The sequence below is a fragment of the Heloderma suspectum genome, chromosome 1 (genome assembly GCF_057233095.1).
Source record: "Heloderma suspectum isolate Gila_16-S chromosome 1, 16-S_ref, whole genome shotgun sequence".
Classification (NCBI taxonomy): domain Eukaryota; kingdom Metazoa; phylum Chordata; class Lepidosauria; order Squamata; family Helodermatidae; genus Heloderma; species Heloderma suspectum.
Genome location: NC_139458.1, coordinates 372276955 through 372294399, shown reverse-complemented (window position 1 = coordinate 372294399; position 17445 = coordinate 372276955). Strand labels below are relative to the sequence as shown.

At 48.0% G+C, this 17445-nt stretch overlaps 1 protein-coding gene across 1 annotated transcript in view; it reads right to left on the bottom strand.

The window, feature by feature from the left end:
• LOC146359856 (cation channel sperm-associated auxiliary subunit epsilon-like) overlaps nucleotides 1–17445 on the bottom strand; it is a 201478-nt gene that overhangs the window by 57684 nt on the left and 126349 nt on the right. Inside the window, exon 10 of the mRNA XM_084828250.1 lies at nucleotides 2681–3164. Coding sequence (XP_084684376.1) covers nucleotides 2681–3164 — 484 coding nt within the window. The remainder of the gene's footprint in view (nucleotides 1–2680; nucleotides 3165–17445) is intronic.

Here is a 17445-nt window from a genome sequence, read left to right as displayed (position 1 = left end):
TCCCCCCACATATGCAGCCCTCACAGGCACTTAAGCCTTGCCCTGAACCTTTACAGTACTTGGGTGCATTGCAATACTGGGGCACTCCTCTCCATGGAATGTATAAACAGGCCTCCCACTGCAGTCCACTCAGTGCTACTGTAAGGGTTTTCTTGGGCTTTACAATTTACATTTGGGTACAATATGGGGTATGGTGAGTTTAGAGTTTAAGGGTAAGAAATGGTGCTTATAGGGGGTTAATATTAATGTATAACGGGGAGAGTAGGGGAACACGATCCACTGTGTTAGAAGCTTGCTAGAAGCTGATAAAGTTGGATGGTTATAAATACATCTCTTATCAACTGTATTTTCCTTATAAGGAAACTGGATAAAAAGTACGGGGTCATAGATAAGAACACATTGTGGTTTGGGATTCCCCTGTCTGGAGATAAAGGGAAGAAAAAAACGAGCTCTTGACCACATAAAAGGAGAACTTAGACCTGTTTCGTAGTCAACAAGATATGTCAAAGATAGGAGGGGATAGTTGGGAAATGTGTCATGACATGGGATGTGTGAGATGATGTGGGCCAATTAAATAAACAATTTTGGAATATGTTATAAAGGGGAGGATATCAAGACAGAGAGGGTATTTAAGTTGATATATGGAAGAGATCTGAGTCTGTCTTTCTTCTTTCACCTGAGAAGTTACCCTCAGCCTATCACTTAGACCTCAGTAGGTCCCTGGTCATGCTTAGAAGAGATTCCCTTTACTATTCCTGGTAAAGTACAAGTATGAGTGGTACAGCTGCAGGATGTGTGAGTATGCCTTATCTTTGCTTTGTTGCTGAGTGGAAGGTTTGTGTGCTTGTTAAACTTTTTCTTTATCTTTCTCTAATAAATGCATTTAGCTTATGCCTTTGTTTTAGTCCTTAAATCTGAGTGAATGTGAATACTCTATCTCGGTCCCCAAAGGAACCTCACCTACAACATCATGGCCAAGCTGAGGCTGTTTAAAGTAGATGCACCTAGATAGTCAATACCAGGGACCCTGAAATTTTAGCCTCCAGTTTTCCCATATACTACATGCACACTGCTAAAAGCTGCTGGGGGCGGGGGAGAAGAGACTTAACAGTATCCTATGGGGTCCCCTTTCACATAGCAGGGATGGGGATCAACTGTGCTGTTGATATGTAAAGCTAGGATTCTCACAGTCATATGAATATTTTGGGACCCAAAAGAAATGCTGTGCAGAAACAAAAGCAAAGGTCAAGGATACTACATTTCTATGGTGCTTTTTCTTTCTTTTTTTTAAATAATCAAGAACAAGAATATACCCAAATTAATTATTTCATTCTGTTTTATGGTTTTATAACTTAAATATTTTCACTGATTATATATTATTGTTTTGTTTTTTAGAACAGGCAGACACATTCATGAAGTTTAGTTAGAATACTTAGGTTAAAAGTCAGTTATAGTGCAATCCTATGCATGTTTACTCAGGCACAAGTCCCAATGACGCTTACTTCCAAGTAACTGGCTGCGTTCAGATGTTCAGCAGGGGAAACAACACAATATGGGTTCTTTTCCCTGTGACTGGCATTTCCCTAATTACCAGTGCTGTGGGTTACTGTGTTGTCTGAACCCAGTGTGGGCGCAGCTTCTCACCCACCCCACAACCCCTACTGCAAGCCAAGGATTGTAGGGTGGGTAAGAAGCCACCCCTGCCTTGCTGCATGCTGGGTTTAGATGACACAGCAACCTGTAGCACATGGTTAGGGAAATGCTGGTCCTGTGACCAGCACACACAGGGGTGGGGGAAACAACCCATACTGCATTATTTTCCCCACTGATTGTCTGAACCCAGTCACTGTGTATAGTATTGCAGCCTTAGTACTACTGACTGTCAAGGGTTAAGGTCAAATACTGTGCCTTACTTGGGAGTAAGCCTCATTGAACTTAATAGGACTTCTCTGTATAGACAGATATAGGACTGCACTGTTAACTAGTTTGTAGGTCAATGTCCTCCACAACAAAATCTCCTAATTAAATATATATAGTTTGTCATGAACAAACAGCAACAGTGAGCTAGGTATATTATATCACTGATGCCTAGGAAGAAGAGAATTCAGGATCACCAGATATTATATTATTTCCTGAATGGGAAGGTGGCAACCAGTTAAAGTCATAAAAATAAAACATAATTCATCCAGAGCTTACCAGGGAAAATGTTCTTTGCTCTCTAGAATATATCCAATACTCCATTTTCAGTTACCACCCGTTACATCTCCAGAAAAAAAACACCATTATGTCCTCAAAATCACAGGAAGAGTCCCATTCCTAACCCAGTGGTGTACCACTGATGCACTATAGCAAAACCATAATGCTTAATGGGTTTTATGAAGCATTTCTAACTCATTTCCATCTCAATTCACATAGGGGCACACATATTAGAACTTGTTTTAGAATGGGCTCAGAAAGTGGCAATCTGAGAATATTATGTTTATCATGGATTGAGCATAGTATGTCCAACTACTGTGCTCAAACCTGTGACTTCCTCCCAGGCAAACTTTGTATATCTGATTGCTAGTACTTAAGGGCACTATCCATTTATGGCTTTAGCTTATACATATTAACAAATATAATTCCCATTATTGCCTAAAATTTGAATTTGAAATTCCCACTAAAATGCACTATACTTAACCAATAATAATTTGATGAATAGTTGTTCCTTCTGATGCTGCTGATAATATCTTGCCTGTATCAGACACTTTAATATATCCATTCACTCTGTTTCCTTTGTAAGAATAATACACCTTGTCTTTGTCCCACAGCAGCATAGATGATGATGCCGAATATAAAACGTCCATATTCAAAATTACACTTGGAGGTGCAGGCAAGGAAAAATCTCTCAAGAACCACAGACCCCTCTCTTCATCATATGTCACCAGATAAAATATCCTGGAGGAGCTGCACCCAGTGCAAGCTATCAACACTGCAATCTCAGAAGGGACTGAATCATAGCAAGCATTTATTATAATTAAATCAACACTGTCTTCAAATCCTAGGATTTTCTTTAAGATTCCTATGTCCATGAACAGAAATATCAAAGCATGTACGTTTTCTGATGGGTATTGGAAGTATATTTCACTTTCTGTCCATATGAGTAAGTCACTTAATATTACGTCCTGTATCGCAGGGTGAGTGGAAAGGAAAGGGAGAAAAGCGGCAAGAAAGAAAAATAAAATTCGACACTATAAAAATTGTTTTCAGTTCAGTCCCAAATTGACTATATACAATAGCATAAACATTTATTTAAAAGTAAAGCCATTTGAGATGTAATAGCCTTGTATTTAAGCTCTTACCTGGTAGCTAAGAACTGCATGCAGGTGAGTTAGCAAGCTGGTGGTGGAGGGACAGAGTGCTCCATCCCTCCTCTACATCCACTACCCAGCAGAGAAATCAAGAAAACTGCAATAGGAAGTAAGCCCCCTTCTCTGTGTGCAGCACAGAAATGCAGTGGGATGCTAGAGGGGGATCAGAGCTATCAGTCCCTCCTCTGTGAACGCCCTGCAGGCTAGAACAAATTTTGCAGGCTAGTAACTTGTGTGGGCTTATTTACAAGGCTGGGATAAGGCTCTACTGATATGTATAAGAATATATCCTATCATGCTATAATAAGTGTGCAAACATAGGGTCAAGTAGGGAAACAAAGAACTGAAAATTAACTGTTGAGGATAGTATTATTTGCTGTCCCATGGAAGTTGCAGAATGCTTTATAGCTTAACTTAATTTTTTAATACCATTATTGTTTCTGAAGCATCCAAATGTTATATTCAGGTATAATGCACAGTCTCCTTGTCTGGCCTGCACTGTGGGCCATGAACTAGGAGCCATGGGACAAAGCCAGAAATTAGGGCCAAAGGAAAACCAAAGGATATAAGAACACACCAGAACTCAAGAAGACCTTGTTGCTGTCAGGGTGGACACTGAGCCCATAGAATCCCAGAGTAGTTCTGATTCTGAGGAAGAGCAGTTGCTCCTGGGAGAGGAGCGTGCTCCTCTTTCCCAGGGCCAACAGCTGACGGAGATTCCTCCCACCAGCATTCCTAGCTTAGATAGCAGTCCTGGGAGTGACAGAGCGCGGGAAGCAGACTTGATGGATGTGTGACGCCGATGCAGAGAGCGGCGCCAGATGGAGGGCGCAGAAAGGAGGCGTAGTGCCCAGTTGGCGCGCAAACAACGGCTGCGCCCAGAGGATCCAAGGGAAAAGGGGAGGGACTCTCCCTAGTCCTTAAGTTCAGGGGTCTGCCAGTAATTCCCTTTCAAACGGGGACCAACTGTTCCAACTTAGGGCATAGGTACTCTGCTGCTCATATCTAGTTGCTAACAGTAGAGTTGTTAAGGTGTAAAAGAGGAATAAAGCTTTGAAAAGAATCCATTTGTCTGTGTCTGGACTTGGCTACTGGATTAGACTGAGAGAGGCCTCCAAGGAGCCCTTGACAGCTTGGTCCCGTTACTCTTTCCCCCCCCTCTCTCTTCTCTTATTGCCTTATGGAGGGTGCCGGGGACCCAGCGGTGCAAGCTCTAGCGCAAGAGAACCAGATGCTCCGTGATCAGATGGCTCAACTGACGGCTGCCATGCAGAATCTACAGGCTGTGGTTCAACCCCCTCCACCTCTGATTCCCCCCCCGTCGCAAGTGCCCGGTGGCTTTGCCAGAGACGTTTTCTGGGGAGAAAGGACTTTTTCAGATTTTCAGGGCCCAGTCAGAGCTGTACATGTGTCTTAGGCCTGAGGATTTCCAGACGGAACAGGTTCGTGTGGGTTTCATCATTAACCTACTGTCAGGCTTGGCAGCTAAATGGGCTTCGGGGCTCCTGCTCGCTAATGACCCCCTGCTCGGGGACTATCAAGGTTTCATGACAGCCATGGCACGTTTTTTCGGTGACCCCCTGTACACGCAGACAGCTTCTCGGGAGATTCACCGCCTCCGGCAGGGCAAGGACTCAGTTTCCAGCTACACGACAACCTTTTGCTTGCTGATGCAGGATTTACAGTGGAATGATGCCGTGCTAGCGGCTCAGTTTTTGGAAGGTTTGAACGACGAGATCTTAGATGAGTTGGCACGCATGCCCAGCCCGCCTACTTTGGAGGACCTCATCCAGAACTGCCTTCAGACAGATAGTCGGCTGGAGGGGCGCCGGCAGACCCGGCAGGGCGCCGGGGGCCAGGATTTCCCTCCTCCCATTCCCCCACGTTTCCTGCCTCCTCCCCCATCCCCCGCTCCGGCGCTGGGGGTGGAGGAGACCCCGATGCAGCTGGGAGCTACCCGAGCCTCACTGCTGCCAGAGGAGCTTGAGCGCCGGCGTGCTGAGCGCCGATGTTTTCGATGTGGAAAGCTGGGGCATTTCACCAAGACCTGCCGAGTTAAATCCACAGCTCCGCTGCCTCCTCCTCCTCTCCTTCCCCCTCCTCCTCCTCCTCGTCCCCAGGCCTGACTAGACTGCCTCCCAAGCTTGTTGGGGGCCTCCAGTGTGGGGGTCAGTTCCACACCGGGTGGGTGCCTTCCTCAGCCCCCCCACCCTCCCATCTGCTGTTGCATGTTCACCTCTGCTCCTCTCAGTGGGGTGGGGTGGAGGCCCTAGCTTTAGTGGACTCGGGGGCTATAACCAGTTTCATGGATGAGACCTTCACCCTCTTCCACAAAATTCCTACCCTGCCCTCCCTGCCCCCTTGGCAGTGGAGACCATTGATGGGCGTCCTCTCTTCGGGCGCGGTGACCCGTATTACAGTTCCGCTCACTCTGTGCACCCAGTCCCACGTTGAGCAGATTCAGTTTCACTTAGCCAAGGTTCCCTTATACCCAATTGTGCTGGGTGTTTCCTGGCTCTCTAGGCACAACTCTCAGATTTCTTGGGGGCTTCAGCAAGTGGAGTTTGCGTCTCCCTATAGCCAGGAGCATTGCCTCCCGGAGGAGGCGCCAGTCCCAGCCCAGGCATTAACCCTTTCCTCCCCCTCCTTGTCTGCTTCTGGCAGTCCTTCAGCTACCGTCATCCTCCCAGAGAAGTATGCAGCTTTTCGGGATGTGTTTGACAAGAAGGAAGCTGACCGGCTTCCCCCCCACTGCCCTTTTGACTGTGCCATTAACCTCATTCCGGGGGCGACCATCCCTGCTGGCTGGCTGTATTGGATGTCGGAGCCGGAACTTCAAGCTCTGCAGGAGTTTTTGGACAAAAATCTCAAACGCGGTTTCATTCGCTCGTCTTCCTCCCCCACCTGCGCTCCTACTTTCTTTGTGGCCAAATGATCTGGAGAGCTCCGCCCGGTGCATGATTTCAGAAATCTAAATTCGGTCTCCATTCCTGACAAGTACCCCCTCCCCCTCATACATGAGATGCTGGAGCGCCTGGGGCGAGCCAAGATTTTCACAAAGTTGGACCTGCGTAATGCATACAATCTCATTCGCATCCGGGAGGGGGATGAGTGGAAGACCAGTTTCGGGATCAGGTACAGAGCGTATGAATACCTAGTAATGCCTTTTGGGCTCGCCTGCGCCCCCCCCCCACTTTTTCGCATTTTATGAATGCCATCTTCCGTGACTATTTGGACACTTTCCTCATTGTTTATCTCGATGATTTACTTATATTTTCTGAGGACCCCCACACCCATCAGCTTCATGTCTCCGCTGTCCTCCAGCGCCTCCGCGAGAACCATCTTTATGCCAAGCTGGAGAAATGTGCGTTTGACCTAACCTCTTTGGACTTTCTTGGCTACATTATTTCGCCTGACAGTATCAGGATGGATCCTGCAAAGGTCCGGGCTCTCCTCTCCTGGCAGGCTCCATCCACCAAGGACTTGCAACGTTTTCTGGGTTTTGCTAATTTTTACAGAAAGTTCCTACCCAGTTTTGCTCGCCTGACTTCTCCTCTCACAGACCTCCTTAAGGGCAAGAATTCTCCTTTTCATTGGACGGCATCTGCCCAACAGGCTTTCGAGGAACTTAAGAAGCTTTTCAGTTCTGAGCCGATCCTGTTACATCCCGACCCGAGGAAGCCTTTTGTAGTGCAAACTGATACCTCTGACTTCACGGTGGAGGCGGTGCTCTTTCAGCCAGATTGGGAGGGCGGTGGGCTGCAACCCTGTGCCTACCACTCCAGGAAACTGACCATGTCTGAGAGGAATTATACCATCTGGGAGAAGGAACTGTTGGCCATCAAGTCCGCTTTGGAGACCTGGCATCATCTCCTGGAGGGGGCGCAGCACCCAGTTGAAGTTAGAACCGACCATCGCAACCTCCAACATCTTCAGACAGCCCATGCCTTAAACCAGTGGCAGATTAGGTGGTCGCTTTTTTTTTCTCGGTTCCACCTTAAGATTTGCCATGTGAAAGCCTCAGACAACCTACAAGCGGATGCTCTTTCTCGTAAGCCTGACCTCCAGCCAGGGAGTGAGGAAAATTCCCCGCCCGATTCTTCCCCCCCAAGGTCTGGCGGCAGCTGCGGTACCTCATTCTTGGGAGGAGCTCCTTCTCTCTGCACAGGCTCAGGATGCTTTTGTTTGCACAAAGGTGGAGGAATTGGGGCTAGCCTCTCCCCCCCCCTCTACCCTCTTCTCTTTGCGAGGTGGCCTGCTTTACCATTCTGGCCGGGTCTATGTGCCTTCTAGACCCCTCCGCAAGAAGGTCCTCCATCAGTGCCACGACTCCCCCACAGCTGGGCATTTTGGCGTCGCCAAGACCCTGCATGGAGTGACGAGGGATTTTTGGTGGCCTCGTGTGTGTCAGGACATCAAGTCCTATGTCGCCTCTTGCCCAACCTGCCAGTGGGCGAAGGCCCCCTCAGGCAAGCCCACAGGCTTGCTTCACCCCCTGCCTACTCCCTCAGGACCTTGGAAACTGCTCTCCCTTGACTTCTTCACTGACTTGCCTCGCTCACACGGTAAGACCACTATTCTGGTGGTGGTGGATTTGTTTTCTAAGATGGCCCATTTCATCCCCTGCTCTGGGTTGCCCACAGCCAGGGAGACAGCAGAGCTGTTCATGGCGCATGTTTTCCGGCTCCACAGATGGCCCAAGGGTCTCATTTCGGATAGGGGGGCTCAATTCACTGCCCATTTCTGGAGGGAGCTACTTGCGTTGCTCCATGTGACGCTCCGTCTTTCCTCCGCCCACCATCCACAGACGGACGGTCAGACCGAGCGCACCAATGCGACTCTGGAGCAATATCTGTGCTGTTATGTCAATTACCAGCAGGATGACTGGTTTTCCTTGCTGCCTCTCGCAGAATTTGCTTATAACAATGCCTGCCATGCTTCCACCCGCCAAACTCCATTTTTTGCCAATTTTGGTTACCACCCCAAGGCCTTCCCATCCACCCTAGCTCCCTCTTTGGTGCCAGCGGCCCAGGACTTTTTAGAGGAGTTGTGAGCAGTACTCCACCACTTACGGGACTCCCTCGAGCAAGCCAAGACAGCCTACAAGGCCTCTGCAGACCGACGGCGCCAGCCGGGTCCATCTCTGCAACTGGGGGACTGGGTTTGGTTGTCCACCCAATTCCTCCCTCTCACTCGCCCGCAAGGAAGCTCGTGCCTCGCCGCATGGGGCCTTTCCAGATTACGGCCAAGATTAACCCTGTTGCTTTTTGCCTGGCTCTCCCCCCCTCCATGAAGATCCATGCTGTTTTTCATCGGTCCTTGCTGTCCCCCCTGGTTTCTGGCAACCCTCATCGCTCAGTCGGCTCCCCCCCGCCACCAGTGCTGGTGGAGGGGGAGTTTGAGGTCGTGGAGATTCTGGACTCCCGCCTTTCTCGTGGCCACTTGCAATATCTGGTGGACTGGAAGGGGTACGGGCCTGACGAGCGTTCCTGGGAACCCGTGGAAAATGTGCATGCTCCATTGCTGCTGAGGCACTTCCACCACAAACCCGGGGCCCCAGGGGAGGAGCACGAGGGGGGGCCTCATGGGAGTGGGGATGATGTCAGGGTGGACACTGAGCCCATAGAATCCCAGAGTAGTTCTGATTCTGAGGAAGAGCAGTTGCTCCTGGGAGAGGAGCGCGCTCCTCTTTGCCAGGGCCAACAGCTGACGGAGATTCCTCCCACCAGCATTCCTAGCTTAGATAGCAGTCCAGGGAGTGACAGAGCGCGGAAAGCAGACTTGATGGACGCGCAACACCAACACAGAGAGCGGCGCCAAATGGAGGGCGCAGAAAGGAGGCGTAGTGCCCAGTTGGCGCGCAAACAACGGCTGCGCCCAGAGGATCCAAAGGAAAAGGGGAGGGACACTCCCTAGTCCTTAAGTTCAGGGGTCTGCCAGTAATTCCCTTTCAAACGGGGACCAACTGTTCCAACTTAGGGCATAGGTACTCTGCTGCTCATATCTAGTTGCTAACAGTAGAGTTGTTAAGGTGTAAAAGAGGAATAAAGCTTTGAAAAGAATCCATTTGTCTGTGTCTGGACTTGGCTACTGGATTAGACTGAGAGAGGCCTCCAAGGAGCCCTTGACATTTGCTTGAGAAAGGCTCAACTCAAACAGGGAGCCCTCTTACAGTGCTTCTTCTTCAGGACCAACTTTGGTAGGTGGGGTCAGTCCAGGGCCTGAGGATACTAAGCTGCCTAAGCAGATGCTGTAACATGCAATTCAGTAGCTCACCTCATGTGGCAGTCTCACACATACCTAAAGTTTCCCAATTTGAGCTCTGGCAGCTCCTGACAGTACTCTGTACCATAGTCATGTTCTCCACATTTTTAAAACCAGGTTTGTCAGGGTAGGAATGGTAAAAAGCATGGGCCTTATCAGGCCATGGAAATGTTCCACCAGCCCGGCCAGAAGTTATCTTAAGGCCCACGGCCTTCCCAGTCAATGGAATAGTGCAGCTTGCCATGGATTTTTTTGAGACTAGGATGTGCTATATGTGGTAGTCCTCATGGCCCTGGATTGTGGGAGTGGGGGCATGCAACCTAGTTCGTGCTTGTCATGGTAGGGCATGAACTAGGATACATGGAAGACCAGATGGAACTTCATGGCATCAGGAGGGTCCAATTTGTAGGCAACTTGTTGCCCTCCAGCTCCAGCCATGCTGACTGGGGCTGGTGGAAGTTGAACTCCACCATCTTCCATTAGGATGGTGAAGGGCCCCTGGCATCAGTGAACTAGTTTAGCAGAGGAACAGTTGGACCAAAGGTGCTCTGTGGAGAGCCATACTATCCAATGGCAAAACGAGGAGGCTCCTGATGTTGCCAGACTGTGTGGTATTTGTAGGAGTCTTTAGCATGATCCAACTGTTGGGCCAATACAATATGGACTTCATGCTGGTGTGTCAGCCAGTCTCTGGCAGCAGGAACCAAAGACAAGACAGATACAGATGGATAGCTCCAGGGGTGGTACCCATAATTAGCATGGATGGCATTGTTGTAGACAATTTCCTTGAGTAGCAACAGCAAGAGTCAATAATTCTGGTGGTAGCTGAGGAAGCAACTAGGGTAATGTTCCAAGATCTGATTTACCCAGTTTGTCTATTAGTCTGCAAGTGATATGCTGTGGACAACTATGCTTGCATGCCCAGGAGTTCCAGAAATGCCTTCCAGTACATGATGTGAACTGGGGACCGTAAGTCTGAGAATAAATTTTCAGGAAGCCTGTCACAGTGGAACACTTGACCAAGGACCAGTAGAACTGTCTGAGGGGCAGCAATAAGAGGCATAAAACTTGGTAATGAAGATACTGAAAAAATACATGCAGTGACTCCAAAATATGTTTAAATCATAGATAGTCAGCTAGGTGATCTCCAAGATGATTGGGACTGGGGAGACCAACGTAGATCAAACTGTAATATCGCCTGGCGTTCGTAAGAAGCCAGTATCATCAAGGGTCAGGTTTTTGACTATTGGTCTGGATGACAAAAGTAAGTCATCTGTCTTCTTCGTTGGGACAGGAACAGCCTTGGAACATCTGTGGATTTCATAGGTGCCACTAGTATCAGCACTTCTGCAGGGCCTATTCTGCTATATGGTTGTCAATGTGGATACAAAGTTCTTTAAACTTATCTAATGTGATGGGAGATGCAACTCATGCTAACTCATCTTTCATTGTGGAATTTAAACCAGAATGGAAATGGAAACAATGACGAGCTTCAATCCAGGCCATATTTCCTACTAGGCAGTGAAATTCAGTAGCATGCTGGGGCATGGGGTGTCTCTCTTGGTACAGGGCTTGCAAAATCAACTTCACCAGTGTCAGGGCAAAGAGCAGCTGCCTGGGCTCATGCTCTGAAGGAGATCCATCAGACCAGTGGCACCAGAGACAAAGGTGCTAGAAATCAATCCAGTCCCCAGCATGAGTGGGACTGAGCCGGAGCCTATTGGCTATGGGGCTCTTGATCCAGGGATTCCTGAAGTGGGACCCCCAGAGTTTGGAATTCTGTCACAGTGGAACACTGGATCAAAGAACAGCTGAGCTGTCTGAGGGGTAGATGGCAGTCCCCAGGCCTGAGTAAAGTAAGATATCCTGGTCAGTGTTTCTACCACTACTAAGATCACAGTGTTCCCTTGTGAAGGCCGGTGCTCAATGAGGAAATCTAGGGAGATGTAGGGATGGCGGAGAATTCTGCCACGGATTCCAGTGAGGCCGAATGCACTGGCATTCGGCCCCCTGGAATCTGTGGCAGAACGGCCTCCTGCCCCCCCGCCTGCTCCACAGAACCCCCCGGGACGGCACTTACCTGGGGCGGATGTGGCGGTGGGTGCGGCAGCGTGGCAGCGGAAGGTGAGGCGGCGGGGTGGAAGGTGCGGCGGTGGAAGTTGTGGCGGCTGCGGAAGGTGCGGCAGCGGCAGGTGCGGCGGCAGAGGGGGCAGCAGTTGCGGCGGCTGGTCTCCTGGCTGGCTGCGGCTGGGCGCAGCGTATGCAAATGGCGGCGGCTATGGTGGCCGCCATTTGCGTTAGCTATTTTTAGCCGTTCTATCCTATGTAAATATTTACGTAGGCTAGAACGGCGAAAAATAGTGAATGCAAATGGCGGCCGCTGTAGCTGCCACCAATTGCATACGCGTTTTTTTTTACTTTGCCATGATAGGCTACGTAAATATTTACGTAGCCTATCACGGTTAAGTACAGCGACGCAAATGGCAGCGGCTACGGCTGCCGCCATTTGCGTCCCTGCTGCCCAGCGGCCGGACGTCTGGCTGTGGGCGGAGCCGGCCGGCAGCTGTGTGGAATCCTTGCGGAGTGGATCCGGCCGGGCAGGACTCCAGGGGGAGGGACGGAGCGCCTCCCCCCCATTAAGGATTCTGGGGGGAGGGATGGAGCGCCTCCCCCCTGACTGCGAAGCAGATCTGCGAAACGGTAAGTGACTTTCGTTAGTCCATAGTCTCTGGAAATAAGCAGTGAATGGAGTAGACTGGAGTTTACAGTGTGGCACCTTTGTTCCAACACAGATGTTACAAGACTGGACATAGTATCTGATGTCTTTTTGAACAGATTGCCTCAGAGCCCGCACCACTAAGGAACTGAATGGTATATCTGTCCTGCTACGGGTTGATCAGGCTCAGCCCTGGGACCAACTATGAGGCAAATCCATAGCAAGTCAGCAGACAGGAAAAAGTCAAGCATAGTTGTATCAGTCCAGCAACAGGGCAGTTCAAAGCAGGTCAATAAGCAAGCAAAGGTCAAGAGCACAGTATTACCAGTCATGAGAGTTCCAAGAAAAGGGTTCAAGAAGTGGCCAAGGTCAAAACACAGGTAATCAGTCCAACACATACATACACAGTCCAAAGAGCAGAGTCTAGCAGGAGACCAAAGGTCAGTAGCACAGAGGATCAGTCATGAAGCATGTATCAAAGGTACTAGAAGCTAATGTAAGGTGTTGTTCCAGCAGTTGGCAGGTCTAAACTGAAGGTTTAAATGCTGGATCTTCCAGACCCCAACCCAGGACTCAGCTGCATTTCATCAGAAGCTTGTGTAAGAAGTCCTCTTCCTGAGGAGGGCCCTACTCATGAGAAGTGATTTACTCACGAGGAGTCCAGCTACTGCACTACCTGAGGCGGCACACTTCACCTCTGGGTGGTGGCCTGTGCCTTCACCTTATGGCACCGGCACACTCTAAGGCTGGATGCTCAGTCTCTCAGACTCTGTGTGGGATGTATGGCCCTCAAGGGATGCATCTAGGGGTTCCTCAGAGTCCACCAGTACTGCCCCCCCCCCCGGTGTAGCTTCCCTGGAGGTGCTAGAGGTGTCAGTAGTATCAGGAGGATCCACAGGGTTGTTGGACTCCACTGTCTCTGAATCTTCATCTGAAGAGTCATCCTGGCCTGGGTACAGATTGACAATCGGAAACCTGACAATATCTGAGGTAGGCATGGCAGAGAATTCTGCCATGGATCTCAGTGAGGCCGAATGCCAGTGCATTCGGCCCCCCGAAATCTGTGGCGGAACGAAGCCCCCCACCCCCCACCCTGCGAAATGGGCCCAGAATGGAGCACCTACCTGCTGCTGTCCACGCTACATTGCGAATGGCGGCTGCATCTGTGGCTGCCATTCGCTTCTTCCATATAGCCGTGATAGGCTACGTAAATACTTACGTAGCCTATCGCGGCTAACGCAGTGACGCCAAGCCATGATACGCTACCTAAGTATTTACGTAGCCTATCACAAAAAACAAAACAAAACAGCGAACGCAAATGGCGGCGGCTATGGCAGCCGCGATTTGCGTTCCCTTTTTTTCCACCATGATAGGCTACATAAATATTTATGTAGCCTACCATGGCGGAAAAAAAAGGGAACACAAATGACGGCCACCATAGCCACCGCCATTTGCATTTGTTTTTTTTCGTGATAGGCTATGTAAATATTTACGTAGCCTATCATGGGCCGGTGTAGGGACACAAATGGCATCCCCTACACAGGACGCCATTTACGTCTGCACCAGCCTGGCAGTGGCTGGAGGCCCCGCTGTGGGTTGGCCCAGCCGGCAGCTCTGCGGCCTGGCCGCAGAGCAGAGCCAGCAGAGCAGGATTCCAGGGTGGAGGAACGGATTGCCCCCCCCCCGTCGAGGATTCCGGGGGGAGGAACAGATCACCTCCCCCCACCTGCAGAACCCGGCGGAGCAAGGTAAACGAGGTTTCGTACACCCCTAATCTGAGGAAAAATAGGCATACATGTTTTGGAAATTTTACAGGGTTACTTTTATCTTTTGTTATACTTATATTTGGCCTAAAGCTCATGAGCTCTCTAGGCTCTGGATTTGTATTCTATTTCTCAGTAGATTAATGAAAAGAAGAGCTAGTTGTCAGGGAAGGAAGGTGAGGCTGCCCTAATAAAGAATTCATAAACAAATTCAGAAGGATGGAGGGGAAATCTTTGAGCCTGATGGGAAGCCCTTGCACATAAACTGCCTCAGTCATTTCTCTAAAACTGTTGGACCTGTCTCCAACATGTGCCTGAGCTCCCAGGCAGTAGTGCTACTGCTTGTCTCTCAGAAAGGGGACAGTAGGATGCTTGCTCAGGAGAGGAGGGAGACAGAACTGCCATTCCTATTTAGTTTATACCTGAACTGCTTGGCCTGACTACTGCCATTGGATACTTGCCACACTCTAACCTGGTGCCACTTAAGAGGAAGAGGAGCTGTTTATCCATGAGAGGGTGGAGATGGACCGCTGCCATCTGTCTCCATTATATTTGTGAAAAAGCAGAGGGAGGTGAGCATCCAAAATAGGTCACAAAGGACTTATAGTAAGGAGCCATGTCGTCCTGGCAGTGACTTGCGGGGCTCTGCAGGTCGCTTCTTTCAAACAGCTGTGAAAAGGTTGAGAAGCCCTCCCCCCCCCCCTGGAAAATAAAGGGGAAGCCTGCAGTACCATCCGGATGAAATCTTAGAAGAACAGCTACTTTTGCGGAGGATACAAAGAGGCTCAAAACTAAGGTCAGTCACCAGAGATAAACACCTACTGAAACGCTGTTGTGAAACTCTTAATTAATTAAGAGAATATAAGGAGGGTGTGCTCCAATCTTAGATAGTATTTGGAAACTTAAGCTACCAGCAGTACCACTTGCACAGCAAAAAGCGAAAGTATGGCAGTTGTATAAACCAACCTGAATTAAAATCAAGGAGTTGCAGACTTTTACAAAGTGAATTTAGCTCAAGAGGTCTTTTCAAAAGAAGAAAAAAGAAAGAGTACTAAGACTGTTTGCATTTTTTAATAAGGATTACAGTCTAATTAACTTTCTATTTCTTTAAATAAGTGTTTGAAGGTTTTAATGAATTTATATGGCTGAAAGCTATGTTTTTGTCCAGTTGCTTTTTTCTTCTGCATGACCTTGAGAAAGCAACGAAGTCAAAATAAATAAATCTTTGGCAGAAAGCCTGGAATAGGCTGGAATAATATCAGCTTGTGGGCTGACTAAAGAAGGAGTATTGCTGACACCTGTTGGATGTTAAAAAATCAGCAGCTTATGAAAAAACTTTCTTCTTTTCATGTTCTTTTTTTTCATCTCTTTTTCTCCTTTTGATACTGAGAGAAATCTCTTTTGGCACTGGAGGATCAATAACTTACTGGATATCCAGATAGATTAATTTATAAAGGAAGTAATGAAGAAGATAATTGAACGAGTGCTATGAATTTGGATAAACCAGCAAAGGATATCAGAACAACTCATAGTACAGCAAATACCTGGAAGATACCTACAGAACAATTAAGTAGAAATACAAAATCCAGGAAAGGCTCTCTAAAAGAGACTCCGACGGGAGCTACGAAATTATTGGTGAAAGCAACATCTATAAGCAAGGAAGAGGTACCTGAGCAGAAGCAAGATATACAAAAGATGGCCTTGGATGAACAAACACAGATTATAAATGCTATAAGCAAAAAGATGGAGGCTTTTGAACTACGCATAAAACAAAGGATGGGCACTCTTGAACAACATATAGAACAAAGGATGGAAAGGCAAGTGTCAGGAGGTCGCCCCTGCTGCCTTCTGAAATCTTCAGGTAGCCAGAATCAAAAGCAGACAATAGGGCTCTTTTCCAAGGCTTTCATTCAACCTAATGACGCTTACAGATGCTAATTGCTTGCTCCTACGAGTGAGACTTAAGACAGCTGCCTACTCTGGGGTTCTAGCCTTAGGAATCAGTTGATCTCCGTTTGGAGGGTAAGGCGGGAAACTCTGAACTTATGGGCTAGGAGGAGAGAGTCCACCCCTTTCCCATGGGGCACTGGGGCACCGCTGTTGCCATCCCGCCAAGCGGCCTGAGTGCCTCCTCTCAGCGCCCGCCATCTCCTGCTTGATGCTGCGCCGGTGCCTAGCATCCAGAAACTGCTGTTGCGCCTCCCTCTCCCTGCCAGGGTCACTATCACTCTCAGGAATGCGTACCGGGAGGGGCTCTCCCCCCGGCTGCTCCTCTGAACAGCGTGTGAGTTCCTCTCCCATGGTTTCCATCTCTTCCTCAGAATCAGAACTGCTTTGGGGCTCTCTGGGCTCCGAGCCAACCCTGACAGCAAGTATTGGAAGTAAAGGAGGAGATTAAAGACAGAAAAGAAGAATTGAGACAAAAATTTAAGAAATTAGATGATGCATTAAATCAAAGAACAGAAGAATTTAAAATACAGACAGAGTGGAAGTACTGGAAAATAATCCAGGAATTGTAACTACGGAGTTAGAATGTGAGCAAGATGCCTTAGTTTGGTTTGAGCTTAAAGAAAAGGAATGCTCGTTATGTTTTAGAGGGGTCGCGGAAAGTTATGGCAGCGCAGAACCTGACCTCAGAATGGAATTGGTAAAGACAATAGCAGCCTTTTTGAGTAAAGAAGAGAAAATCATGGAAATGGAAATAGATCGAGCTTATAGACTGAATTCAACATATGCAAAAACAAAAGATCTACCCAGAGATATTATTGTCCATTTTGTAAAGAAAACTACAAGGGATTCAATTCTCCAGAAACACTATAAAACTAAATTGAAGATGGTGGGCAAAGAGATTATCATCATGAAAGAAATTCCTGGAAGATTTTTGAGGAAAAGGGGAGATTATGCATTTTTAACAACAATCCTGAAACAGAAAAAGATCACGTTTAGATGGGAATTCCCAGAAGATGTGGTCTTCTCTTACAAAGAACAGAGATTTAAGTTAAACTCAGTTCAAAAAGAAAGAGTTCCTTCGAACTTATGGAAAAGATTGGACAGACCTACAACCTGATGTACAAGAAGAGGACAGCACTCAGGGTGCAACAGGTGGAAATTAAGAATGTACCTTAATCTTATATTTTTAAAAAAATGGATTATAAATTTAACTTGGAACATTAACAGGGCGAATGCTCCTCAAAAGAGAAAGAAAATATTTTACTATTTACAAAAACTGAAACAAGATATAATATGCTTACAAGAAACTCATATTAAGAAGATGCCAAATATTTAATTAATAAAAAAATTAGGTGAAGAGTTTATAACTGTTAGCTGAAAAAAGAAAAATTGAGTAGTTTTA